Source organism: Thalassophryne amazonica, chromosome 11 (assembly GCF_902500255.1).
Source record: "Thalassophryne amazonica chromosome 11, fThaAma1.1, whole genome shotgun sequence".
In the NCBI taxonomy this organism is placed as follows: Eukaryota; Metazoa; Chordata; class Actinopteri; order Batrachoidiformes; family Batrachoididae; genus Thalassophryne; species Thalassophryne amazonica.
Window position 1 is genome coordinate 30,622,142 of NC_047113.1, and position 27,940 is coordinate 30,650,081.

The 27,940-nt window shown below is 38.7% G+C and overlaps 2 protein-coding genes across 17 annotated transcripts in view; both read right to left on the reverse strand.

Moving 5' to 3' along the window:
* LOC117519820 (protocadherin gamma-A11-like) overlaps nt 1–27,940 on the reverse strand; it is a 911,360-nt gene that overhangs the window by 585,130 nt on the left and 298,290 nt on the right. For 9 of the 16 annotated variants that reach the window (XR_004563447.1, XR_004563449.1, XR_004563450.1 and 6 more), the window contains 3 exons: nt 19,898–19,964; nt 16,396–16,481; nt 3,964–4,005 (listed from right to left, as the gene is read on the reverse strand). The exons of 2 other annotated variants lie outside the window; for them this stretch is intronic. Coding sequence is in view for 5 of the 14 variants with exons in the window: in XM_034181100.1 (XP_034036991.1) it covers nt 19,920–19,964 (45 nt within the window). In the remaining 9 variants the exon portion in view is untranslated. Of the gene's footprint in view, nt 1–3,872; nt 4,006–16,395; nt 16,482–19,897; nt 19,965–27,940 lie in introns of those variants that run through there. 5 more of the 16 variants (XM_034181100.1, XM_034181095.1, XM_034181097.1 and 2 more) reach the window with 1 other exon arrangement.
* LOC117519825 (protocadherin alpha-C2-like) lies at nt 2,949–27,479 on the reverse strand. The gene is given in 6 exon segments (XM_034181101.1): nt 2,949–4,005; nt 16,396–16,481; nt 19,898–19,950; nt 19,953–19,964; nt 24,660–24,831; nt 24,833–27,479. Coding segments are annotated over 6 exon segments (3,168 nt in total). The 5' UTR covers nt 27,370–27,479; the 3' UTR covers nt 2,949–3,697.

Below are 27,940 nucleotides of genomic sequence, written 5' to 3' on the forward strand. Positions count from 1 at the left end.
GTTACAGGCTTCTGTGGCTGTGTTTAGAGAAATTGTGCATGGTGCATGTTTAGCATTTTGTGTCCCCAGTTATACAACAACTGACCATCTCAATACTTGGAGTTGGTCCATAGGAATGGACTGTGAGTTCCCACTGCTCCTATTGGACTGGGTCTAACAGTAAGCTGGACAGTATGAATGCAGAGGAGAAAGTTTGAAAGAAAAAAGACAAAGAACCTAAATATCAAAAATCAAAACATGCATAAATTTCACCAAGAGTAATTTCAAGTTATTTTAAAGAAAGAAAACTTTATTGATGATTTATAAACAAAACACATTACCACTGCATTGCTATAGGTATACGTAAAAACAAAACCCAAAAGTCTGAAAATAAGCAAAATAATAATAAAAAAAAATAATAATCACTACTTCACTGTTACAGCTAATGAGTGGATGTACAAAAAAGGGTTTTACAACAAAGCTGAGTTGATCCATTTTGGACCACACATTGCCACCATATTCCACCACCATACATTGGGAAAGAATGACATGAATGTTCACTAAACACAATCATACACTACATATACACTTTTTAGTAACACTGGATTTTTTTTCTTTCTTTTTTTTAAGAGTGAAAGGGAAGAAAAATCTCACCAAAGGATTATACATATTTCAGTTACAATATTACAGCATTATTAAGATCTTCATGTCAAAGCCAGACAGAGTAATTTTTGTCTTTTTTTTTCTCTTTTTTGCATGGATTCAAAAGCATGAATCATATTTGGTAAAAGAAAGCAAATTTGTGTTGAGGAGTATTACACTATAGCATTTACAAATATCTAGAGGTTTAGGTGGTGCCAAACAACATCTGTGTAGTGTGTAGAAAGAAGTACACAGATGTTTGGCAGAGACAGAAATACATACAAATATCTCCTGTATGAGCAACGAAGAAAAATGATAATACAAAATAATAAAATCATAGCCATCTATCTATTTATATATATTTCTATATATATGTGTTTTCTTAGAGCAGTACATGCAGCAGCCACTTAATGGTGTGACGTCATACGGAGCCACGTAACTCTGGACACGTGGCAACAAGTTACAGGCAAGGAAGGGAAACCAACAGAAGCTGGCCTGAAGCATGTCTCTATCCCATTCTCAAAACCCTCAGAGAGCATCAGTGAGATCTTGGTCTTTATATTCAGAGGTGCACATAACTGGTACGCATTGTGCTCGTGTGCGCTAAACATCATTGATGCACAGCAGAGGGAAACACTTTTCCTGCAATATGCCATTGTTTTCTTCTTATGAAGCTCTTCCCTTGTTAGTGCAGCAGATAACTGAAACAATCCTTCACTTGGTGATATAAGCATCAGATTTGACATGAATGTTCTTCATAAATCAGTGTTTGAGAAAAAAAAGTGCAGGCCACTTGAAAATCCAATATGGCCACCAGGTACGGGTCAATGAAGAATTACACAGGGGTCAAAATTTAAAAATGCTTCAATCATATTGAAAGCTATACCACATTATGTGTCTGATCACAAAGATTCTAAAATGGTATAGTTTGGACTATCTATGACTGAATGTTATGGAGTTATGGGGTAAAAACAGCAAGAATGGTGAGAAAGGTCAGTTTCAGTTTGTACAGGAGTCAAAAGTTAAACTTGCTCTAATTTTGGTAAAAGGTGGTGCAAATTATTGGTTGAGCTAATAGGATTAATAAATTGAATAGTTTTGACTGTGTTGAATGCTTGGTTTGCGAAGTACATGTCAAACAGTGTTGACGTACATTGGATTCTATGGCATGTGACAACTGAGCATGACACATGGTGCACCATGAGTACCAGTTATGTGCATGCCTGTTTATATTATTAGCATGTTTCATTTACTAATGTAGAGACTGCCTATGAAAAGACTAAGTTACAATTAATACATAAAAATAATATGTGGCTCTCATTAGGAACAATCATTATTGAGAACTTTCCCGTCTTGTGGAGGGGCAGTAAAGCCAAATTACTTGTCTCTTGTATCCCCAAGTATGCAGCCAGGGAGCCTACCCCAACCAACATGGTTCCCAGTCATTGTGGGCACAAAGATGAAATAAACCCTGTACTGTGGTATTAACAAGTTTAAAGCACTGAATCAGAGAATTTTGACAAAAGTTCGGGACATGGCCTCGCAAGTGGGCTTCCCAAGGCCGCACCCACATTAATACATGCAATTCTCACCACCACCACAATATTCAGAGCAGACTATCCCCAGGATTGGTCATGAGCTGTAAGTCAGAGTAGGAACAGGGGCACTATATGAGGTCAAACACAAGCAGGTTTGACAAGCAAAATGCAGTTAAAGCTATGACATTGAAAAGAAAAGAGAAAAATGTCTTTGTAGTGTATGTAGCGAAACTTTTCATAGAGCAAATAAAAGCAGAAGAAGTTCACAAATGTCATCATTGCATGATGAGACAGTGATCGGGGCGGGAGAAGATGGATTGTGGCAGCTCGGGCTAGCACAAGCAGGCGAGCAAGTTGTTAACTGAAGGTCTCACATAAGGAGTGGTTGCTACCAAACATTCAAAGCAGAAAGCATTTGGCATTTTCTACAGCATGGGGTGACGAGAGGGTAGTATCAAAGTCTTGAGACTCTCCTGGTTTTCTGTAATGTTTCGTCAGAGTCCGGTGACTTTTAAGCATAGTCACGAGCTAGCTCAGCTTCACATCCCCCTCTTTGATCCTCTGGAGAAGGCGAAGTATCTTCCCACGTCTCCGTCATTTCAGTGCTCTCTGCATTCTACAGTTAAGGGTGCTAGCTGGAGATGTAGATCTCTGTGTCCTTAAAATGCAGTGAGCAAATACTTAAGAGAGTTGAAATAACATATGTGCATCACATAGGCAATAGTGCAGGGCAAAAAGCTCGCAGTGTCTCATTTTTGCACACATTTATTTGATGTTAGTTGATCTCTCTTTTTTAAAATCTCTCTTTTTAGGCATGAAGTGCTTTCTGAGTCCACATTGTCCTACGTGTAGACCTGTGATTGCATGTTTTATAGTGTAAGCATGCATCTCGTGTATGTGGTTTTATTGAGATCTCAGGAAACACTGTTGGTAGTTACCAGATAAACTGCATTGCTGTCATGTTAGCCTTAGTTTCAGTGACTCTCTCCTGGGCTATTTACAAGTAATGAGTGTCCAGCTTCAGATTTCATACATTTCTCTTAGATGTGAGTGTTTTACTTCATTTCATGAGCTGGCACAGAGTTTTATGTTATTTTTCTATGACGCATTTATGTTCTCTCAGAGATAGTGTTTTACACATCACAGTTGGGCAGGGGGGGTAAGACAGAGGTGCCAGTGTGCCCATTGGGTAAAATTATGAAACATTTTACAAGGATAAATAATTGTTCTAACTGAAAGAATATTGTAATTTAGGTTAGATTGAAGGCACACAGGGATGTGGGAAATACTATATCATATTATTATATTATTTATCAAGGCAATATTAATTTACTCCAGCAGATAACTGAAAGTAAATCAATTATTGATGAGGCCAGTTTCATGATAGAGAGAGTACTAAACTATAATTTGTTAAACTATGTGATACAATGGAGCTGAAAATCCACAACAGCTTTTGTTTTTCTTGACCAGTGGACATTGGTTGGTACCTCTGTTTTAACAACACCCTTTCCTGTTTTGCTTTTATTTTTCTTGCTGCTCTACTCATCGCCATCATCCTTTCCCTTATCCTTTTTGTCTTTTTTCTCCTTCTTCTTCTTTTTCTTCTTCTTCGCCTCCTCTTTCTTTCCAAATGTGATAAAATCGCTCTTGTCGTCATCTCCTCCCTGGTTCTGTCTGATGGATATTATGGCTGGGGAGCCAGGGATGATGAAAGCTTCAGGGGGGACCTCTCCAGGCTTCAGGTGCTGTGGGGGGCCTCCTGGACCCCCAGGGCCATAGCGAAAGTGCCAGCTGTTGCTGTCTACACCAGCACCCATTGGAGGGGACACCTCTCCTCCCTCACCATCTGAAAAGAAAACAGGGAAAAAATAAATTAGCTGAAAACAAATCAGGGGTAATTATGATTTAAATATTGCATTTATTATTTGTGGATGTTAAAATCCATCAATGTTACATATTGTGTGAGTACTAGTGATACATGTTGCACAGCCTTCCCAATCATAGCTGACATCAAACTCTGCAAACAAAATCTGCCACATTCAAATTATGATGTAAAAGAACTAACAAGAAAACTATAGTACAATTGACAAGTTTTAATCACCAGTAGAAGTCCTGCAGAAAACAAAATTGTGCACTTTCCAATATGTGTTATTTATAAAAACTGGCAGCTTGTAAGCACCATTTAAAATGTCGACAGGTGAAAACAGTCAACGTCTGCCGAATTTTCAAACTTGGGCTGAAAGAGGAAATCTGGCATCACGGGCCGGAGCGGTGAGAACATTTTTTTTTTCTACCATACATGAAAATGTAGGCTTTTCTATTAAATACTGCTACATGTTTCAGCTCTGAAAATGGGCCATGGCATGGTAAAAACAGTGTGATATAGAAAAGCGAAATGTAATTCTGATTGAGATATTAATATAATTTAACAAGTAAGAAAAGGTTTGTCTTTGTGCAAAGCACAAATGTCTCTCATATATGTATTTATTTATTTTAATGGTAGTCCAGAAAAGGGATAAATGTCAAACCTTTAATATGCAGTCTTTGGATTGACACAAACAACTTCCAGCACAGGAGTATTTTGGGTTAATAGTTTACTATTTTAAAAGCAAAATAAAATAAGGTTATTCAAATTAAGTTAACAAATTGGTGGGAATATTACTTGATATGTTAATTTATTGATTCATTTTTTATACCCACTTACCCCACTTCAATTTCAATTTATTTATTTCAATTTATTTTCATTTATATAGTGCCAAATCACAACAGAGTTGCCTCAAGGTGCTTCACACAAGTAAAGTCTAATCTTACTAACACCCATAGCAACAGTGGCAAGGAAAAAAATCCCTCTGAGGAAGAAACCTCAAGCAGACCAGACTCAAAGGGGTGGCCCTCTGCATGGGCCATGCTACAGATGTAAATTACAGAACAATTCACAAAATTGTGACTACTTACGGGTCATGGGACGGTGTGTGTGTGTGTGGGGGGGGGGGGGGGGGTGCTGCAGTCTATTACAGCGGTCAATTGGACAAACACACTGATACTCTCACTCGCACCTATGGTCAATTTAGAGTTTCCAGTTCACCAAACCTGTATGCCTTTGGAAGTGGGAGCAAACTCCAAATATCGAGGACCAAATCTGATAGAATCTAATGGCTGTCCTGCAACAGTGCTAAACACTAAGCAACCATGCTACCCCTAATAAAAATCAATAATCAATAATTTTTTGTTCACTTTTTCCACATATTTTATGTTACTGGCCTTACTCAAAAACAGATGAAATTATTTTTTCCCTCAAAATTCTACACACAATACTCCTTAATGACAATGTGAAAAGTTTTTTTTTTTACTTTGTTGCAAATATATATATATAAAAAACCCCTAAGAAATCACATGTACATAAGTATTCACCGTCTTTGCCATGAAGCTCAAAATTGAGCTCAGGTGCATCCTGTTTCCACTGATCATTCTTGAGATGTTTCTATAGCTTAATTGGAGTTTGAAAGAGGTAACTGGATGTTGGCCTATTCTCTTCTGGAAAAATGTCTATTTTTTACTTATCCCCTTCTGCACTGCAAGCCATACAAGCTCAGAATTCAAAGTACAGTGCATCCAGAAAGTATTCACATAAGTTGGTTCCACTCCTCCAGCCAATGCAAAGGAGTCGGTATCGGGTTATTTGGTCACGTGACTTTTGGTCAGGATTCTGACATTTTGCTGATTAGCTGAGACACACCGCTCTCTGATTGGCTGCAGCCTTTGTTTACAACACAGCACTGGTACCACAGTCTCTGGAGGAGTGGAACCAACTTACATTTTTGGTGGTTACGCCACAGCCAATCACAGAGCGTGGCGTGATAGCCAATAGCGGCCGACGTATCAGACGGACCAATCACAGCCATGTTTTCAAAAACATGCTACCAGTTTGTATAAGAGACTGTGGTATCAGTGCTAGTATTCACAGTGCTTCAGTTTTTCCAAATTTTGTTACATTACAGCTTTAAACCAAAATGAATGAAATTCTTTTCTCTCAAAATTCTACACACAACACCCCATAATGACAATTTCAATTTTTTGTTGTTGTTGTTGTTTGTTTGTTTTCTTTTTAGATATTTGCAAATTTATTTTAAAAAAAACATGAACAGAGGTATTCACACCCTTTGCCATAATGCTCAAACTTGAGCTCAGGTACATCCTGTTTCCACTGATCACCCATGAGATGTTTCTATAACTTATTTGGAGTCAACCTGGTGTCAATTCAGTTGACTGGACATGATTTGTAAATGTACACACCTGTCTACATATAAGGTTCCACAGTTGACAGTGCATGTCAGAGCACAAACAAAACATGAAGTCAAAGGAGTTGTCTGTAGACCTATGAGACAGGGTTATCTTAGGCAACAAACCTGGGGAAGAGTACAGAAACATTTCTGCTGCTTTGAAGGTCCCAATGAGCACAGTGGCCTCCATCATCTGTAAATGAAAGAAGTTCAGATCCACCAGGACTCTTCCTAGAGTTGACTGTCTGTCTAAACTGAGCGATCGGGAAGAAGGGCCTTAGTCAGGGAGGCGACCAAGAACTTGATGGTCACTCTGTCAGAGCACCAGCATTCCTCTGAGGAGAGAGGAGAACCTTCCAGAGTTTGCCAAAAGGCACTTGAAGGTCTCTCAGACCATGAGAAACAAAACTGTCTGGTCTGATGAGACAAAGATTGAACTTTTTGGTGGGAATGCCAGACATCATGTATGGAGCAAACCAGGCATGCTGTGGGGATGTTTTTCAAAGGCAGGAATTGGGTGACTAGTCAGGACTGAGAGAAAGATGAATGCAGCAATGTACAGAGACATCCTGGATGAAAACCTGCTCCAGAGTGCTCTTGACCTCAGACTGGGCTGACGGTTCATCTTTCAGCAGGACAATGACCCTCACCACACAGTCAAGATCTGAAAAGAGTATCTTCAGGACAACTTGTGAATGTCCTTGAGTGGCCCAGCCAGAGCCCAGACCCGAATCAGATTGAACATCTCCGGAGAGATCTGAAAATGGCTGTGCACTGGCATTCCCCATCCAACCTGATGGAGCTTGAGAGGTGCTGTAAAGAGGAATGAGCAAAACTGCCCAAAGATAGGTGCACCAAGCTTGTGGCATCATATTCAAGAAGACATGAGGCTGAAATTGCTGTCAAAAGTGCATCAACAAAGTATTGAGCAAAGGGTGTGAATACATGATTACTTAGTTTTTATTGTTAATAAATTGGCAAAAATTTAAAAGTAACTTTTTCATGTTATCATTACAGGGTGTCGTGAGTTGAGGGAAATTTTGGTATAAGGCTGTAACATAACATGTGGAAAAAGTGAAGCACTGTGAATACTTACTGGATGCACTGTATATATGCCAACAAATAACCAAAATCAATAACTTTTGCTATTTTAAAATTGTAAGTTTAAATATGTCAATGGATCTGCATTTCAAACACTTTCTTTTGTACCCCCCGCATTCACTCCCCAGCTCTCAGGGATATGTACTCTCAGCAGAGAACTCATGGAATATATTCATGCTATGCATATCACCCCCTCCCTGACATGAAATATTAATTGCTTACTTTCAAGAAGTGCCGCAGTGCTATTGTTTCTGCTGACACACACAAATATAACCACACGATGAGATTTCATGAAGTACAACATCAGCTTGCATTAATTTTAAATTTTAAATCAAATCATTGTTTCCTCAGCAAAGACACCTACACTGTTAAACCGAACACTCCATTTTAATAGAATAATTAAGTTAATGTAACTAAAACTTTGAAAAAAGTTATAGTCACTCATTTCCATTAATTAAAGTAACTAAAAAAATGAATTGTTGTCATAACAACTCAGTTCCTTTAAGTGCATTTAAAGTTTTGGGCCATTTAAGTGTTGGTGATGTATTTCCAGTGCATTCAATTCACTCATTTTAATTGAATTTATGCAACAGAGGCCAGCAGGTGTCGTTGTGCATATGTAGTTAATAAACCTCACTCCCAACAGATCCAAAGAATTCTCTGGTCACAAGGCCAGAGACCAGGGTTGTAGCATTCTGGTTAGAGACTCTGACTTCCACGCCGGAGATCGTGAGTTTGTGTCCCGAGGGGAGCAAATGGGCAGAGTCATAACAACACAACACAGAGTCAATAAGTAAACCAAAGAATGCATAAAAAAATCAAATCCAAAATGTAATGCAAATTTTTTAGGCAGAAATTTGTCACTTTTTTTTATTGAAAAACATAACTAGATTTACATAAGTTTAATCAACTATAAATTAAGTGACTAAAACATTAAAAATTACATTTTTTTAAATTATTTTATTTAAGTTGGCAAACTCAAATGGTTTAAGGTGATCGGTTTCATTCAAATGCTTTGAGGTCAACTAACTCATTGAGTTTTACAGTGCACAGATGCATGGATTTTCTCCCTGCAAATCATAAGTCAGAATTTGACATCCGCACCAGCAATGTGACACTCTGCTATATTGTGAAAATAGGCAAATTAAACAAAAAACCAAAACAAGAATGAAAAATGAAGAATACTTGATTACTGGTAATAATGATGATTGTTTAGCCTAGAAGAAATTACTAGTGTAAAGCAATGTGACAAGTTTATGAGACGCCAGCGTACTGTTGCAAGCTTAAGTTTAATGAACAAAACAACACCCCCAGAGAGGGATGAGTCATGCTGTGAGCAGACAAATAGAAAAGAGCAGGTCAGGATGAGCTACCTCTCAAGTGTCAGTCGTGCTTTAGAATACAACAACATGAGGGACAAAAATTTGTCTTCTCACTTTATTTGTATTTGTTGTGGAATATATGGTATGTCTAAGATTTGCCATGTTGTCGGGAACATGTTATTGTACATTAGAAGACATAGTCTGCAACAAGCAGTCAGGTTAGACTGACCTAATGGTTTGTAGGCTTATATAAGCAGGCAGAGCAAATCTGGGAATCGTTTGGACAGCTGTTTGATAGACGAATTAGAATTGGGGGAATAACAGGATATAAGATAACCTGGTCTGGATGTTATGCCAGTATTGTTGCGTAATAAATCTTTACACAGGGATATAAAAACAGTGAAATCATGTGAGAGGACCTTTTTGCAGTATTAGCCTCCATCTGCTTTGTCATCTTCTTCATAATAAAAGTAAGAGACCAATCCTTACACGAGTCATCATTATCGTCTGAACTTTAAGATTTGACAACGCATTGTATCTGCTGTCAGCCCCTTTTTTCTGTCAAGGCGGTAACAGCCTAACCTCATTCAGTACTGATCTGGCTGCTTCCATCTGATTTGTCAATTGCTGTTGCAGTGCAAAACTCTCCCCCTCCCTCTCTCTAGCTCTCCCTCTCCTTCTCTCACACAACCTCCCACCTTCTTTCTTCTTTGCTACCTTCTCTCTATAGCTCATGTCATCTGACCTTTCAGCTAATCTCGTATGAAGATTCAGCCAGCCAACGCCCATTCCTCTGAATTACTGACATAATCATATAATCATGTAATCATTACTATCAATGTTTATGGAAACATTAGGATAATAGGATATTAAACAGCTTGTCTGGCATTAAACATTGTGGGTCTATTTAAGATGTAATAGGCACAGCCACATTGTGAAACAATCTGTAATTTAGCATTTACATTATTTGTTTTCTTTCAGATGTTGTCATATGTTTGGTCAGTAGAATTTTCAATTGTATTATGACTATATATTATTCCCATCTCTTTGTGTGCTCCCTGATTGTGTCAAAGGTTTTCACAGCCTCTTAAATCATCCAAACTCAGCTTTGCCACATTCACTTTATTCTTTCCCTCATCTCATCCTTCCAACAGCCAGTCAGGCGAAAGCACAGTGCAGCGTTACATAAGATGAGGAAGAGGATGATGGGTCAAGCGTTGCCAGGATGCACATATTAAATGAAATTCTCAAAAAAAAAAAAAAAATCAGAGAAGGACAGGAGATGGATTTGAGAGTTCTTGAAACAGAAAAAAAACTGTATGAATAGCAAACTCTCAGTTGTTGATCACACCCATCTGCATGAAAACACTTACATTAATAAGTGTTCTGAGTTGAGCGTGAGTATTATCACATATTTTGACAAAGAAAAATCCTGTTTATATCAATTTCTTCTTCGTGCAATTTTGATTTTTAAAAAATGCCTTTTCAAATCAATTTCCTATTCATACATTTTTGATTGCTGCCAGGGGAGAGTGGGGGGAAAAAAAAATAAATTGTGCCTGATAAGCGATATGGTATGTAAGTGATCTACTGTACTATACATGTGTGTGTATAAACTGAGACAACAGAAAATTCCAGAAAAATAATGAAAAGTCCTTGATGCCTTCTGCAGTATTCTTCTTTCTTGTTGTAGCATTTCATAGAGATATTATGCCAAACACTATTAAGTAAGTAAGTAAAGTTTACTATGTAATCATAAAGTGCTTTACGATGACAATAAAAAGCTGTGACAGTGCCACAAGAATGATTTAAGCTTGAAGGAGCTACTTTGCTTTTCAGTAAGCTAGTAGAGGTCACCCAGTGTTTTAAAAATAAAGTCTGAAGCTAAAAATACCCCACTGACACTGAGGTGCTGCATACTGACAAACACCTACAAATACCCCAGAAAGACACAAAGCCAAAGTGTATCTAACACACAAGGTGCAGTCCAAAAGTGCATTCCCTTGGCATATGCAAAACAATTATAAAATGCACCATTTCAAGCCTATGATTTACCCACAACAAGAGAATTTCTTCATACACAGTCAAATCTCTCATCTGTCTGGGTGATTACCACCCAGGACCTCATGCTGTTCTGCAGTGTAGTGGATGCAGCTACAGATGACACCACCCCATGCTCCCAGACCTGGACGGCAGTCATAGGAGTCTGTGATGTTCAAGGTATTTAGTTAAAATTCCTTATATATTTAAGAATAACAGGCGGAGAAAGAAAAAAAAAAGCATTACATTATGACCCCTTAAAGGCAGATGTCAAATTACTATCTGAAATGATCATCAACAAGTCCTGATCAAAGAGTCAAGTATTTTATCTGTAAATAAAGGAAATCACATTTCTAAATTGAGCACAATAGTAGGTTTAAGGTTTAATAAAGTAGCTCATGGTTTAGTTGAATAAAATCTGAACATTTAACCATTTTGTAGATTGAGTGTTTACTTTGTCCATGTCATGTGGGCTGTCCCTTGGACCTTTGAGCATATTTTTCATTCACCACTTCTTTGTAAAACTGATTAGTGAGAAATTGGGATGTGAGGGCCTGAAGGAGAGGTGGACTTGAGATTACAGGGTTCTTGATCCAATTTCTCGATCAGACAGGGAAAAATCACTAAGGTGCCCTTAAGGAATGTCCTTAATCCTCAAGTTACTCCCAGTGTGAAGGATGACACCTTGTGTGATGGTGGCTATGACATCAGTGTGTGTGTGTGTGTGTTTGTGTATGTACGTCAGGTATCATTGTAATACTATGGAATGTTGTCCATTATTGTTTATCTCTAATCATCTTGACTAGTCTACAACTAGAGCATTACTATAAACTGCGGATCTAAACATAGCAATTTGATTTTAATTAATTTTTATGGGATCTATAGCATTATCCAAATGTGCAAGAAACTTTACAAACATTACAATTCTATACACACACACACATTATATATATATATATATATATACACACACACACACACACACTGACAAATCTTGTCCTGCAAGACTAACAAAACTCAAGGATCTGAGTCAAATTTGATCCCCTGCCCTGATTTCAGCTACTTTCCATTAGATTTTATGCAAATCAGGATGTAGGCTCCTTTACCTACTGAGGCTATAAATGGACGATTGGTTATAATTTTTTATTATAGCAATAAACTTAACAAATAATGTTCTATGTTTGTGTGCTTTGGTACCCTTTTCCAAGAGTACCTGAATTTCAATTATATTACACCTGATTAACTATTTATACACATTATTTGTAAGTTTTAGCATTTAAAATGAGAAAAAACACAAAAACGAACTTAATTTTTTTTCAGTTTTTTGTGAAAAATGATTGTTATGTAAAGGAAGTTTGGATTTCACATTTTTAACAGGAAGCTGTAAGTGTTTACAATCAAAATAATTTTGTGTGTCTAGAACTCAGAAACAATGCAGAAACAGTGCAAAAGTAAACATTTTACAAGGCGAAAATATGCAAAAGTAACCAATTTTAAAGTGCAGAACCAAACAATATGAATAACAACAAAGTGCAAAACTATATATAAATATATCAATTATTATCTGTATTATTAAAATGTGCAATAAATCACTCATTTGATCACTCATTTTGTGCAAAATTATACAATATGAATAAAACAATAAAGTGTCAAACTATATACAAATATATAACCAAGAATCAAAATTAGATCTAAACTACATCAGTCAGTGTGGTACTGTTTGTAACAGTTTCTGTCTGGCTGAAGACAGAGGCCAATTTTACAAAGTTTGCACATCCAGCAGGTTGACCTCTTGCAAACCTTGCAAGAACGCCGCCCCTTTGTGGATCGCTGGCAAGTTGGGTTTCCACTGCTTGTTGGCACCGGGCAGTGGCTTGTGGCTGATGGAGCCATCACACCCACACAAACACGCACACACACCTTCACAATGACACTAACACCCTGCCTTTTCCTCAAAATTACTACATTTATGTTTGCTGTCTGTCTCTGTACTTTTCTGTCACTTTTGCGCTCTTTTCATACTTTTCCCTCGTTTCAAAAGTCACCGACGCACTTTACCGTAATATATGCAACAAATAGCATACTGTTGGAAACACGGGTTCTTGGCTTGCTGTCAGTGTTGAAATTTTTCAGATTGAGGGCTTATATGAGAACTTATGGTAATGAGAATTAGCGGCGCACTAGTGTGAAACTTCCGTGTTTTTCCTCTGCATTATGATGTCACAGGCTTACGTTTACCGTAATACACCATATATCATTGGAAAGCCCTTGGTGTTAGCTTAACAATGCACTTTGAATCATTCGGATTGGACAAACTATGGCGGAGTTACGGTAAAACAAATATGCATATGGAAAATATGGCGTGGGCGCCATCGCTGTAGATAAAGGGTTAAGTAGTTTTGGTGAAAACACAGAAGTGAACTTCAATCCTCATTTGAGGTCATTATTTGTAAAACAGAAAGCCTGTGTTCCTTTCTCCTGGAGACTGCTAATCCAGTATTGTCCTCTCTCTTCTCCATCATATTTCTTTCCCCAAATCTGAAACGGTCTCAGCTTGAAATAATGTTACTGCATTTCAGTGAACACCTTTCTTCATCTCGTCCTTCACAAATAGTTCACTCTACCCCCCCATTCCTATTTTCAATATCTCTTGTCCCATACCATATTTTTGCACTTTGTTCTATCACACCCTCCTCCCTTTCTCTCACTCATGCCAGTATTAGGATCCTTGAGAGGTTGCCATGGAAACAACATCCTCCAGTGAAGCAGTGGGACACAGGAGTCATGGTGACAGTGCTTGTGCTGATGGAGAATAATGCTGCTGGCTCCCTCTGATCTAAAATCCTCTTCCCAAGCAACATCCTTTTTCCTTTGCAGTCTCTATGCCTGTTTACATGTTGTCACACCCAAATTCATCCATAACTCCTGTATGTTTCCGTCCATATTCCTGTGTCTTTCTTTGTATTCATTTTGTCATTCCTTTTCAGTCCATTGCTTTCCAAATCAACAGCCTCTCTCCTCCGTCCTGTATTAATCTCTAACTCTCCAGGGGAAAGCTCCAGGTATGCACAGTTCTGTCTGAATGCTCTTTGTTTAAATAAATGTAGAATAGAGGGAGAGGCACAGAAGAGTTGCAGAGAGGGAAATAAGAGATAAGGAGGGAGACACTGGCAACAAGCAGAACCCTGATGTCATTAATGTGTGTCTGTTAATCTGGGCGTGGGCTGTGCACCATCTGTCACAGCAGGACCAGCACACAAACCAGGCAGCCAAAACAGGAGAGCACAACCAAACACACACAAAACAGCCATTTATATACACAGTCCCTCCATTTTCCGACACAAATAATTGGAGACAGTTTCATAGCCAGGTGTGGCCCATTCACTCACAAATTAGGTAGAAAAAAAATGTGGAGATGATCCTAAGTGTTGAATTTCCATTTTGTAGGTGTTCACTGCAACTCAAAATATGACATCCGCGTAGGTGTTGATACAAGGAGGCCATAATTCAATGTCTTTCAAACAAAAACTGGAAAACCAAATACAAAATCTGGCATATTCATTAAATGAAAGCATGTGTTAGAAGCTAAGCAAGCCCAAAATGCCTAAAAGACCATGAAATACAGCTAAAGGGGTTCTTCACAGAAATATGTCCTTTTTTTTCCAATGCGTAGCCATCAAAGAAAACATCTGAGAAGCTAGGTGTATCATTGATAATGTCTATAATCAAAATACTCTATCATGAATAATGGATCCCATGGACCCTCAGACCATGGGATCCAAGCATCATGAAGTCATTTACTGCAAAGAATTTTCATCCATGTATTGACAATACTCCTTATATTTATAATTAGTTCATCTAGTTATATCTGACCTCCAAAAAAGGGGGGACTGTGCATAAAAATGACTAATTCCTAATTGTCAATGTAATACTGTTGTTGAAAGCTTTGAATAGAGGGTTAAACTCTACACTTGAATCATATCTTGATTGTTTCATTTCACTGTTAAGGACAGCAGTGGCTGGAGAAGGCCAGAGACACACCCATGGGTCATCTGGCTGTGGCAGATAGATGGTTATTTTTAAGATGTGATGGACAGGTTGTCGGTCTGGTTCATTGCCATCCAGTACAAAAGGTAGTTCTGTGGAGTGGTAGACGTGGCAACACATGGCACCAGCACATGCTACTAAATGTGATCTAAAGTGAGATTTCTAGCATACTTCCAATGTTTCTGTATATCCAGATACAGAGCTGCAGCGCACAACCTAATCTGACATTTCTGTTCTATTCCAAATGTATCACTTGGCTGTGGTTACTTAAAAGAACCCCCCCCCCCCCTCCAGGGCTGCAGTTTATATTTCAATTGAAAGGAAGTTTTAATTAGAATGTGGTTTCCCTTGTAATAGGTTTGCATACAAATGCAGCTCTAAATGGATAAAGGTAGTTAAGTGATCGATCCTACATCAGTGCAATATTAAACTCTATTAAACCTATATAGGCCCTGAGGCCCATTGGTGCTAGTGCTTATCTCTGGATTCCAAAGTGAGCCTACGAATCCCCCTCGATGGGAGATGTCAGTCCGATGCATATTACAACACCAGGAAAGGCAGGTACCCGTTTAATGCTGGGAGGACTGAAACAATGCAATGTTTTTACCGGGGACTTATACGGGTAGCAAGAGCTGGAATCAAACACAGGTTTCCTTATTTGTAACCCAGTTCTTATCCACTGTGATACTTCCTCTGCAAACTGTTTCATAAGAACTGACATTTAATTTCAATTTTCATTTAATTTCTGTGAAATATACATATATTACATAATTAATGTTTCACACACTGGTGATAATTTATAACAAGTCCAAATGCATAATCAATAACTTCACGTTAAAAATTATTGCAAATATTTGCATCCTTTTTTCCCCCCACACATTGTCTATAACCTTTCTCTGAAGAAGTGGTGAAAGAAAGTTACCTTGAAAGAACAGGGAATTCAATTGTGTGACATTATTCTTCTCACATATGTTCTCCACTGTTTATCCTATATGAAATATGCCTCTGTTAATGTTGTTGATAATAATATTAATAATCAAAACCCTCTTTCTCAATTTCTGTATTCTTTTCCCAATAAGGTCTCACTTGCTGCAACACAAACAGATATGCTTTCATACGAATCCAAACCATTTCATGTGCTTTCCGTGTTGTCATGGGAAACTGCAGAATTTGGTTAGGGCAACAGTGTAACTTACATCTGTGTTTTCCAATCTGGTTAGTTGATAAAGTCAGTGGATATACAATATGACAAATGTTGGGAGTCTTTGGGTAGGATCCATTTACATATTTTTGAGATATTTGAAGAGTAGACTATGTGTACTCAGCAAGACCTCTTTAGATATTTAATTTTCACAGGTTATTGATGTATGGTGTTGTTGCTTTTACCACTTGTAATTTCAATGATTTCAGATTGGGTTATGGAACACTGAATTGACTGATTCTTACCAGCAGCGCTGGATACAGTGGGCCAGTTCTGAACCAGGACCCCCTGGGCTCCCTGCATTACAGAGGACTCTTCCATGTGCACTGAGCTGAAACATGAACAAGCACACATTTTACACGCTGAAGTCAAACAAATAACAATAGATGGTAAGTACACAGTTAATACTGCAGTATATAGTACTGTACAAAACTGCAAGCTATAAGATCACTTTTATGATTTATATAATGTGAAAAAACTGCAACAAGTCAAAATCTCACAAATTACACTGTCATATTAAAATATTTCACCCTATATTTTCCAAACGTTCTCTGAATTATGGATTACTAATGTACTTTATTACATTTTCACTGTATCATGCTGCGATTTCAGTACCTTGACATGAATAGGGGAAAAATTACTAATTAATAATAATGAATAAATAAAAAATAAATAAATAAATAAAAAATACCACCGTCTCTACTGTGATCATGCCCCATCAAGCAAACACTGCTAGTCTTCTTTTTTCCTGCTTTCCCATCAAAAGGTATTTTTTTGTTTTCCAAATCTGAATCTGTTTTCATTCATCATATATCAGTTGTTACACATCACCTTTACTTCCCTGATTCAAACAGTGCCACTGCTTCATTATACAATTTCCCCAGGGAGGACAAAGCCTGTCCCAAAAGAGTAGTGAGAACATTCAAATTGTTTGGGCTTTAGTTGACCAAGTTTGGAAACATCACATAGCGATTTCAATAACCTGGAGAAAAAAAAATTATTTTGATGAACTTGGTCAAAGCACTGAACATAATTAGGAAGAAGAAACAACATACATATGTAGGCCTGCATTGTTATTCAGGTGAACAATTTATAGCAAGCAGCTAAGGCTTACTTTGTTTAAACAGAAACATAAATTAACATAAATTTGCATATATGGTCTTTAAAGCTCAGTACTGACTCTCAGTGTCTATCCTCCATTAATCATCTTTTTCCTATTTTCTGTGACTGCTAAACCAGAGGCATGTACAATGAAGCAAGGTTATTGGATTAGTGAGGTATGTTATGCCTAAAGCCATGATTCTTAAGGAAATGAAAAGGGCACTTGTTTAACCTGGCCGGATATCATGGTAACTTAATTGCAAATTTAACCTGGTTCAGGGCAGGTTATCAGTTTTATCTTAAATTGGCTATTGAGACACTGATTAGAGAACTGGACAGTCTTTTATCATACTTACCAGCGTTCTGACATGTCATATTGTAAAATGGTAATGGCGCAGTCAGTCATAGCATTACTTGTAGAATAAGAACTGTTTAAGTGTATAAAAATAGAGTTTGGACTTTTAAAGCTTGTTGCATATTTTATTTAAGTGCCATATTGTTTGTGTTCAATGGGAAACAGATGAAATGATTATTTAATTTCATCTGATTTCAATTTGGAGATGAAATACAGGTCATGACCATCTTATCTTTACATAAATAGTGTCAAATAATGCATAATACATATTATGTTATGGGAACACACATGGAACATGAAGCAGAAGGCCAGGCTTAACAAATAACGCTGATAAACACAATGGTGGTTCCAACAAAGTGATACATTGTACCTTTTTGTTTGGTATATACAGTTTCTTATACAATGCCCTGATGATGTCGGATTATAAAAGATAAATAAATAGAAATCCACTGGTGCTTGCAAATGGAAATGGGAACATTATCAACTTAAAAGACATCAAAGGCAGCAAACTATTGCAAAGACTGGATTATCGACAAACACACAACACTTTATAACTCAAAATACTTTTCAGGAGCATTTGTGATGATCTTAATTTTCTCTGTTCTATTGTCCATTTGGTCAGAACAGTTGAAGATTTTAACTATGAGACTAATGCTAATTTGCTCTTTGACTTTCTCACATCTCTGAAATTCCTTTACAGTGCTGTTTTTGTGGGGGCACAGCTGTCAGCACCACTGCTTTCTTGGCACTCTTATCTTTTTTCTTTTCTTTTTTCTTTTTGCATCAGCAAAAGTTATTTCCAACTTTTTTTAATTTTTTTTTTTATTTAATTTTTTTTTTTATGTGCTGAATCTTCTCACCTCCTTCAATGACTTCACATTTCCAGTATGCTGAGGTGTACATGTATCCACAGTTTCAACACTAGAATTCAGCTCCTTCATCTCTTTGCATGTTCTCCTGCACACCATCCACACTGCTCTTTGCGCTTGCAATGGGCTGCCACAAAGTCATATCTCTGACAATGAAGCAGGGTCTGGTTATAGAAATTCACACTGTAGCTCAAATACTCAAATAATATTTTGCTATTTATGCCAAAATTTATTCCAAATTCTGACCCTAATATTTCAATGTTGGGTAAAAATTAATACTTGTCAAACCAGGCAATATTTTTCCAATCTTGCATTGCCTAATTGTCTATTTTGGTGAACCTGTACCCATGATAGCACCAGTATATTGTTATTAGCTCAGAGGAGTGGTGCCCTGTATGGTATTCTGCTGCTGTGACCAGTCACTTCAAAGACAGATTAGTTGTGCAATCAGATACACTCTTCTGTATACCTTGGTTATAATGATAGGTTAATTGAGTTACTGGTGGTTCTCTATTCGCCTGAACCAATCAAGCAATTCTTCTCTTGCTTCGGCCATCAACAAGGCATTTTTGTCCAAAGAACTATACTTACTGTATATTTCGTATATATTTCGTATATTTTTTTCAGACCATTTGTCTGTTAAACCTAGATATGGTCTTGAACGAGTATCGCAGTAGATCTGCAATTTCTGAACTACTAAAATCAGCCCCTTTGACACCAACAAACACACCACCTTGAAAGTCACTTAAATCAGCTTTCTGATTCTATCTCCATTGGCTGATTTGAGCAGTTGGACACGTGCTTCCAAAGAAGTGGCCAGTGGTTGTACGTTGCTTTACACTTTGAGATACATGCATTAAACTGCTTACACCTTGATCTGTTTCCAAGTCTATGTGTGGTGTCAGCATATAAAATTTCTTACAAGAAAGTCTCCACTGATTTTCCTGAAAATCTGTTTCTTTTCTGCCTTACTGGACTTAGTGCAATAGCACAGTGATGTGCATTATTTAATTTTATGCATTATCTAATTTTATTTATTATTGCCAAATTTTATATGTTTTTTATACTTTTTATATTATGTTGGCACTGACTGAGCTTCAATCTCACTGTACATTTGTATAAGTGACAATAAAAGGCATTCAATTCAATTCATCAATACTGATGAAAACATACTTTAAATGTTAATCGTTAATTAGTTAATTGTATGTATATATATATATATATATATATATATATATATATATGTGTGTGTGTGTGTGTGTGTCAGTGACGGCAGTTTTGGAGTGATGTCAGGAGTACATTTCAGTACATGTTGTAAATTTTGGAAAATGGTGGGTGGTGAAATGTTCTTGTTGGAGTAACCAGTGAGAAGGGTCTGCTAATATTCATGAAACTTGAAAGAAAACACATTTTGGTACTTACCTTTGCATTACACCGCCTGCTCTCAGGGAGGCTGAATATCTCCAGTTCTCATTCTAGGCACCTTGGGCTGCAAGAGACAGAAAATGGAACTCAGTCTTAAATATCAACAAAACTCAATACCATTTCATCAATAATTCATGGAGAAAAAAAACCTGCAAGTGCATACACATCAGGCCTGTGCATCCTGTGAACACATGCGTGCACAGACAAATAAGTGAGAGCATCCCTGTACCTTTGGAGAGAAGTGAGGGATGATTAAAACATTGTAATCACAGTTACTTCTTTTCACATCCTACTTCCTCGACATCTTAACGTGTTTTTGTACAATTCTGGTCCATGCTTGGGAGAAAAAATAAAGTCAGAAAAAAAAGTATAACCAGCCCTCTGAGTCTGTATGAGACTGCTCACTCAGGGTCTGCTCAGGATTTGTCCATCATGGTATTGCAGCCCAGTCTCACGTGTTTTTTTTTTTTTGTCCTCCCGTCACAAAATTATTCAAATTTTCGTGACTTTTTTTTAATATCACTATTACTAACTCTACTCCTACCCCCAACCCTACCATAACCACCCTCGACCCCACCCGCTGCACTTTTAATTACATGCAGCCATCACAGAATGAATTAGAATGAATTTGTGCTACCATGACAAAAAATTTTGCACTTTTCGTGACAATATGACAAACCAACAGATTAATGTATATTTCATGCTGCTGAATCACGACAATCCATGAGACTGGGTTTGGTATTGTCTTTATTCTGCAAATCATGCACAATTCTAAAAATGCATATGTGCTTGTGACAAACTGACTTTCTCAGTTTCTTATGCTCCACCCATTCTGTCATCTCCATCCCTTGCCTTCATGATCCAACGTTCACCAAAAAAGGGAACAAATCCTGAAATATCAAGCACGTTTCAGCAAATTTTGATAATGACATTCACTGCTGAACTTAATAGTAAGTAAGTCCCTTCGGCTGCTCCCTTGTTTGCACTCGGGTCACCACAGCAAATCCAAGGTGGATCTGCATGTTGATTTGGCACAGGTTTTACAACCGGATGCCCTTCCTGACGCAACTCCACATTACATGGAGAAATGTGGCAGGGGTGGGATTTGAACCCAGAACCTTCTGAACTGAAACCAAGCGCATTAACCACTTGGCCACCACCCCTGCTATAATAACAATAATAATACTTTTATTAAAATGCACCTTTCATTAATAAAAAGTTTAAAGTGCTACAAGAAAGAATAAACAAATAAATAAAACCAAGGATAAACAAGAGATTAAATACAAGAAATCTTAAGATAAAAACAGTCAGCAGAATAGAATTAAGCCAAAATGAATAATAAAAATGGAGTAAAAAGACTAAGACGCAACAGTTCAAAAATTAAGATCTGTGAAAGCCCTGTCGAAACAAGTACATCTAGAGGCTTTTTTTTTTAAAAAGCTTCAACAGTTGTGGAGCCAACAGATGGTCAGGGAGGGAGTTCCATATATGTGGGGCAGCTGAACAGAAAGCCCCGTCTCCCATTGTGTAAAGTTTGGTGCGAAGGGATGGAAAAGATTAGTCTTGTAGGATCGGAGAGAACGGGAGGATGTGTTGAGTGTAAGGAGGTCTTTGTGGTATGCGGGGGGCATTGCCATGGATGCACTGGTGTGTGATGACAACACTGGATTCTGTAGGTGATGGGGAGCCAGTGAAGGTTATGGAGAATAGGTGTAATGTGTTCCTGTTTATGTACTTCTACCATCATCCTCTGCATTTGCTTTTTGTTTATCTCTCCTGCCTTTTCTGCTCCTGTATATTCACAAACATATCGCCTGTAATTCTGAGATTTTTTTTCTGTGTTGCATCCTCTTTATGTTGATCACAATGTTGGCTTTCATCAGAACACAATCTTCCTGACACATTTCTCCAAGGTAACTGTGCAGAGCCAAGTCTACATTTTCAAATACTGTCCACATCCTCTACTCCTGTGAAGGTCACAGGTCAGAGCACAAAAGCAGTAAGGAGAAAGCAGACATTCTGCTCTACATCTCGACTCAGACACATAACAGCGGAGAACATAAAGGGACACCAGACAGCCGGTTCAATACATAAGGCTAAGGCATCATAAAAGCATGCAAACACACACAAACAAAAGCAAAAATGGCTGATTCCTGTATAGGTAGTGACAGCAACTTGTCATTGTGCCTGATCAGGAACTAAATACCTGACATAGAAAAATCAGTCTTACTCTTTAACACACACACAGACACAAAAAAATCCCATGTCATCTTACTTTACTATTACTAACCCTCCCCTCCCCCTAACCTAACCCTACCCCTTCCCCTAACCCTCCAGACTCCCTGCATCAGTTGTCATTTCGTGCTCCCATCATGGAATGTATTTCTAATGAATTTGTGCTCCTATTATGAAATGTGGCACTTTCCTGTGACAATATCACAAATCAATAGATTAATGTATATTTTGTGATGCTGAATCATGAAATGCCTTGAGATATGGTAGCATCTCCAATATGACAGATCTCCATTTCCTGCTGAAGCTGCAGTGACCTCTATCAATCTGCAGTGAGCATCCATCACAGTTAAAATCCATTGTTTAGTTTGAATGAGAGAGATCTGGTACCCCTCATGAAGTCATTAAAATAAAGCAGAATGTCTATAGCCCCACCGAACTGCATCATCCAGAGTACTCATCAATACCGAAACCCAAAGATACGTGACTAAAGGAAATCAATGATTATTTATCTCGCTATACTGAGAGGAAACAGATGCTAATATGCCATGGACAGGCCAATAACTCAAGTTTGCCTGTTGTATTATGCACAGAAATAAACACCCAAAATAATGCCGGCTTGTGTGCAAATAAGAGTAAATAACTCTGCTAACGGTTGCTGTATGATAGTGGCCAAAGGAAGACAGGTCTGCTTGGGTGCATGTGAGTAAATGAAACCAGACAAACACTAATGCATTAACTCCAAACATCTGGAACCGAAAGATGTCTGCAGCGTAAGAATATAAATACTGAAAATGTCAGTTAGAGGATGAGCAATAAATACAGTGGAGGAAATTGTCAGTTCAAACAGTAAAATAGACAATGGAAAGCTTCAACATCACAAATAAATGTATAATAAATAGAGGGATATGCAAAGACATAAAGAAATGTCTTCCAAAATAATAAATAAACAATAATAAATCCGAAAATAATTACCTCACAATGACACTGGTCCTCTTCTTGTATTGTTTTTTTTTTTTCTTATATCATTCACGCACTCTGCACACACACCCATGAAGCCTTGAGGCATTTGAGAAAAACAGAATTCTTTGTTTGCTTCTAATAATATTTGCTTAGACCATCTCTATGTAAAAACAGTCAGCAAGTGTTTATATCATTTTTATGTACGTAATATGGCAAAATTCTGCTAATTTAATGGATTTTTTTTGGCCAAATTCTATTCATTGCAAAAATAAATAAATGAATTTCAGTCTACCATATAATTTTGTTTTATTGGGCTCCTTGCAAGTTATGGCCTGACACATAGAACTGTAACAAAAGAACTTTGCCAGTGGCACATCTAGCTTCAAGTGAATGGGTGGGGGGTGTTATGAATTGAATAGGGGTCCAAGACTTGCCCCTCTGGAAATTTTTAAAAATCTATAGCCTTTTTCCTGCATTCTGAGGCAATATGGGAAACTAAATAATGACATTCCAGTCATTGTTTTCATACACAATTTTGTTCTTCTTATTTTAAACACGGGTAATCTTATATTTTTGCATGCTGCAGCACTCAATCGACTTCTGGTTGTACAAGACCTTATACCCATATTATATCACACCTTTGATCAGCTCAAGTGTGTGTGTGTGTGTGTGTGTGTGTGTGTGTGTGTGTGTGTGTGTGTGTGTGTGTGTGTGTAGATCGCCACACCTTCTATGGAAGTTCTTGGCACTCCTGTGCACACACTCACAAAAAATGACTCATTGGATGAACTCAAATCAATTATGTGCAGGACTTCCATGTAATAAATATATGTAGCCCCAACTCAAATAAAGCACACCCATGCAAGATAATTTAATGTAGTTGGGACTACACATATTTATTACATGGAAATCCAATCCAATGAATCAGTTTTTTTTTTAGTGCAGGTAAAACAGAGGCATAACTGTAAAGCACTTTGCAAGTCCATTATACTGTTTTACCTTTTAATATATTAAGCTTGAAAAGATTGCATGGCTTGCTGAACTGTCCTACACTGAAAAAAAGCATTACAACTGGTAAAACCTGAATGAAGTTGTCTGAACTTAAGTTTGCAAGTTAGATCAATTCTAACGGTGGAAGTTAGATCAACTCTAATGTACAAACTTAAGTTCAAACAAATGAATTCATTCAAGATTTACAAATTGCAATGCTTTTTTAAGGTAGTTCAACTCGTCTATTTTTTCACCTACTAACCACCAAATGCCTTCTGAGTCGAACACGATGTAACCACACCAGACAAAGAAAAATAACTTTTTAAACATCACATTGAGCACAACTCATACACTTGTCCACTTAGAGCAGTACTGTTAAAAAGGGGTATTGCTTTTCTTAAACTACCACAAGAATACTGATGTATCTGCAGGTATAGAGAAGATGTCAACTGCAATCCTACTCTAAAACAATAATGCAAAACCTAAATCGTGAAGGTGAAAGAGTTTTAATTTTATGGCTTGTACCTTCAGTGTCAGTAAAACAATGACTACCCAAATCCACCCAACCACACACCTGAAGAGCAGTTGTATCTGGCATGCTGAGGCGCCGTACAAATATTTGACTCTGTCCACTGTGGCTGGTGACATAGCCTGAGCCCCAGGTGCCACTGTGGGGACGTGCTGTGTTGTAGAACATAAAAGTGTCACTCCCTGACGTGGCAGTCAGACAAGTCTTGTAACAATAGTCTTGTTAAAGACCCATTACGCCGCACTTCAATAAAATGAGGTTCGACTTTGAGGTCACGCCGCAGCACCACATTGCTGTGCAGCTGCCCTCCACTTACTGCACCTGCACCTCTTCCTCCGCCTTCATGTCCACCTGCTGAACCACTTCCCTCTGGCATGCTCTTCTTAGATACACAGCATGGGGAGCAGGAACCTGGCTGGGTGCAGTAGGCATGGCAGCGCACAATGGCCAGCACAAAGACTGTAACCAGGAATACAAAAGTGGTGGCACAGAGGGCAATGATGAGGTAGATGGTGACATTTGAAAACATTAAGGGGCTGTCGGGCCTGATGATGCGCTTGGGGTCAGGGGTCAACTTTGGTGGAAGCTCCAACACGTGTACATGAATGGTGGCAGTGGAAGAGAGAGAAGGAAGTCCATTGTCATGCACTAGCACTGTCAGAACAAAGGAGGTGGAGTTATCCTCAATGACACGTCTTGTGGTGCGGATCTCGCCTGTGTACTCGTGCATCTTAAACAGGTTCAAGTCTGTGTGAGGCTGCTTCAGCTCATAGAACAGCCACGCATTCTTTCCTGCATCACCATCCCACGCAGCTACCTTGGCAACCAATACCCCAGCTTCAGCATTTTTCATCAGCATCTCAGTAGTGGTGCTTCCATTGCCAGGTGGGTAAACTATCCTAGGCACATGGTCATTCTGATCCATGATGTAAACATACACCGTGGCCACACGGCTGAGAGGCGGCACACCATTGTCTTGAGCTTTAACCTGGAAATGAAACTCTCTTAGCTTCTCAAAGTCAAAGGCTCGAAGGGCATAAGCCTCTCCTGTGTTAGGTTTGATGCCAACATAGCTGGCTACAGAGATGCCATGGTTATTGTCATTGACGACAGTATAGGTTATGCGTGCATTTTCTGCAGTATCGGCATCTGTAGCCTTAACCACACAAAGAGTGGCACCGGGAGCATTATTCTCCATTATATAAACAGTGTACGAAGTCTGCTCAAATCGAGGTGGGTGATCATTCACATCCGCAATATCCACTGTAAGGCTCATATGAGATGACAGGGGTGGACTTCCTTTGTCAATGGCAGTGATCGTAACATTGTAGGATGAAATAGTTTCCCGGTCCAGAAAAGCAGATATCACAATCGTGTAGTAATTCCGAAAGGACTTGATTCTAAAAGGCAAATCTTCGGGCATGAGATCAAGGCTTACTTGTTTGTTTTGTCCAGAATCACGATCATTTACACTAATCAAGGCGACAACTGCATCAACCCGGGCATCTTCACGTACAGGGCTGGAGAGTGAAGACAACACAATGTCAGGAATACAATCATTCACATCCAAAACTTCCACAACAACTTTACAGTGCACTGGCACTGGAGCTGGCCCTTTGTCCATCGCCTGGATGTACATCTCATATGAAGTTGTGTCCTCGTAGTCTATATTGTTTTGCACACGAATTTCACCTGTATCTGTGTCGATAGAAAACATCTGCCTGACCCTCTCTGAAGTGTAACTGCTGAAGGAGTAAAAAACTTTCCCATTGGAGCCTTCATCGGGGTCAGTTGCATTTAATTTGATCACTAGTGTCCCCTTTGGAGAGTTCTCAAGAAGTTTTATTTTGTACACGGAGCTGTCAAAAGCAGGTACATTGTCATTGGAGTCAAGGACTCGTACATTGATTATGGCTGTGCCACTTCTCGGTGGTGTGCCTCCATCCACTGCAGTCAGGATGAACTGATGAGAGGACATCTGCTCACGGTCAAAGGGCTTTTTGAGAATAAGATCAATGTGCTTATGTTTGGCAAAAGGTTTTATGGAGTCCAGTGCGAGGTGGTCATTTGAGCTCAAGCGGTACAGTTTGACAGAATTAGACCCATCATCCACATCTTGAGCTCCTTCAATGTGGAACCGTGACCCTGCGTGCGCGGACTCTGACACCTCAAGCTGATATTCATCTCGCGGGAACTGCGGCACGTTGTCGTTAACATCCAAAATCTCAACTTCCACTTTGTGCACCTCCATCGGATTCTCCAAAACCACCTCCAGGTTGTGTAAACACGTGCCACTAAATTCACAAACTGTCTCTCTGTCGATGCGGTCACTCACCACCAGTTTCCCAGTTTTATGATTTATGCTGAAATATCTCCGTCCACTATCCGACGTGATTCTGATGCGTCGGGCTGAAACTTTTTTCAGATCCAGTCCCAAATCACGCACAATGTCACCAATCACAGCCCCGGTCTCCAGTTCCTCTGGGATGGTGTATCGAACCTGTCCATTTGTAGGGACACTGAGCATGAAAATAAGCAAATAGAAAGACAAAGGCACGTTCTCCCCGACACTGTAGCAGCATCGCAACGGAGCAGCCATCGCAGGCATGCAGAATTTGCAGCCGGGTTGGAGATTTTTTTTTCCCGTCTTTTCCGTCCCAGCCGCCTTATTAAAAAACAGAACGATCGGTGCGTAATTTCGACCTCGACGTCCTCTCCACAGGTGCCTTTTTAAAGGCAGCTTTCGCTTGCGCATCCATAATGCCCTGCTGTCCTCTTGGCAAAGCAAGCCCGTTTCTTTTCACCGTTTCTCTCCTTCTCGCTCTCTCTCCCTCTCTCGGTTGTGTTATGGTGCTTGCTGAAAATGGGGAGGGGAGCCATTTGTTCAGAAGAGGGTTGCTGCATTTCAGCACCTCCGAGGGCAGTCTAATAAAAAATAATATATAAAGATGTCGGTCATTTAATAGTAAAAGCTACCTGTCTCCAAATGCAGATGCGCATAGCGCGGACAGCTCCATTCTTCTGAAATAAAACAGACGCAGTCTTTTTTTTTTTTTTTTTTTTTGCTTGGGTTTTGTCAGTGCCACCGCCCTTTTTCAATGCGCGCTGCTGCTGAGATCTCGATTTCTGAGCATCGCAGATGATCAGGTCAAACTACAGTTTCTCAAGAATTTTCTACCCAATCGAAAGAAACGCACACACATAGAGGTAAAATGACGGGCGTTTAGCGCAACAAATCTTTTAAGTGGATAGGTGTGTTTGTTTTGTTTCAAATATATATTTTGCATTTAAAACCTCAAATCAGAAAAAAAGTTGGGATAATACAA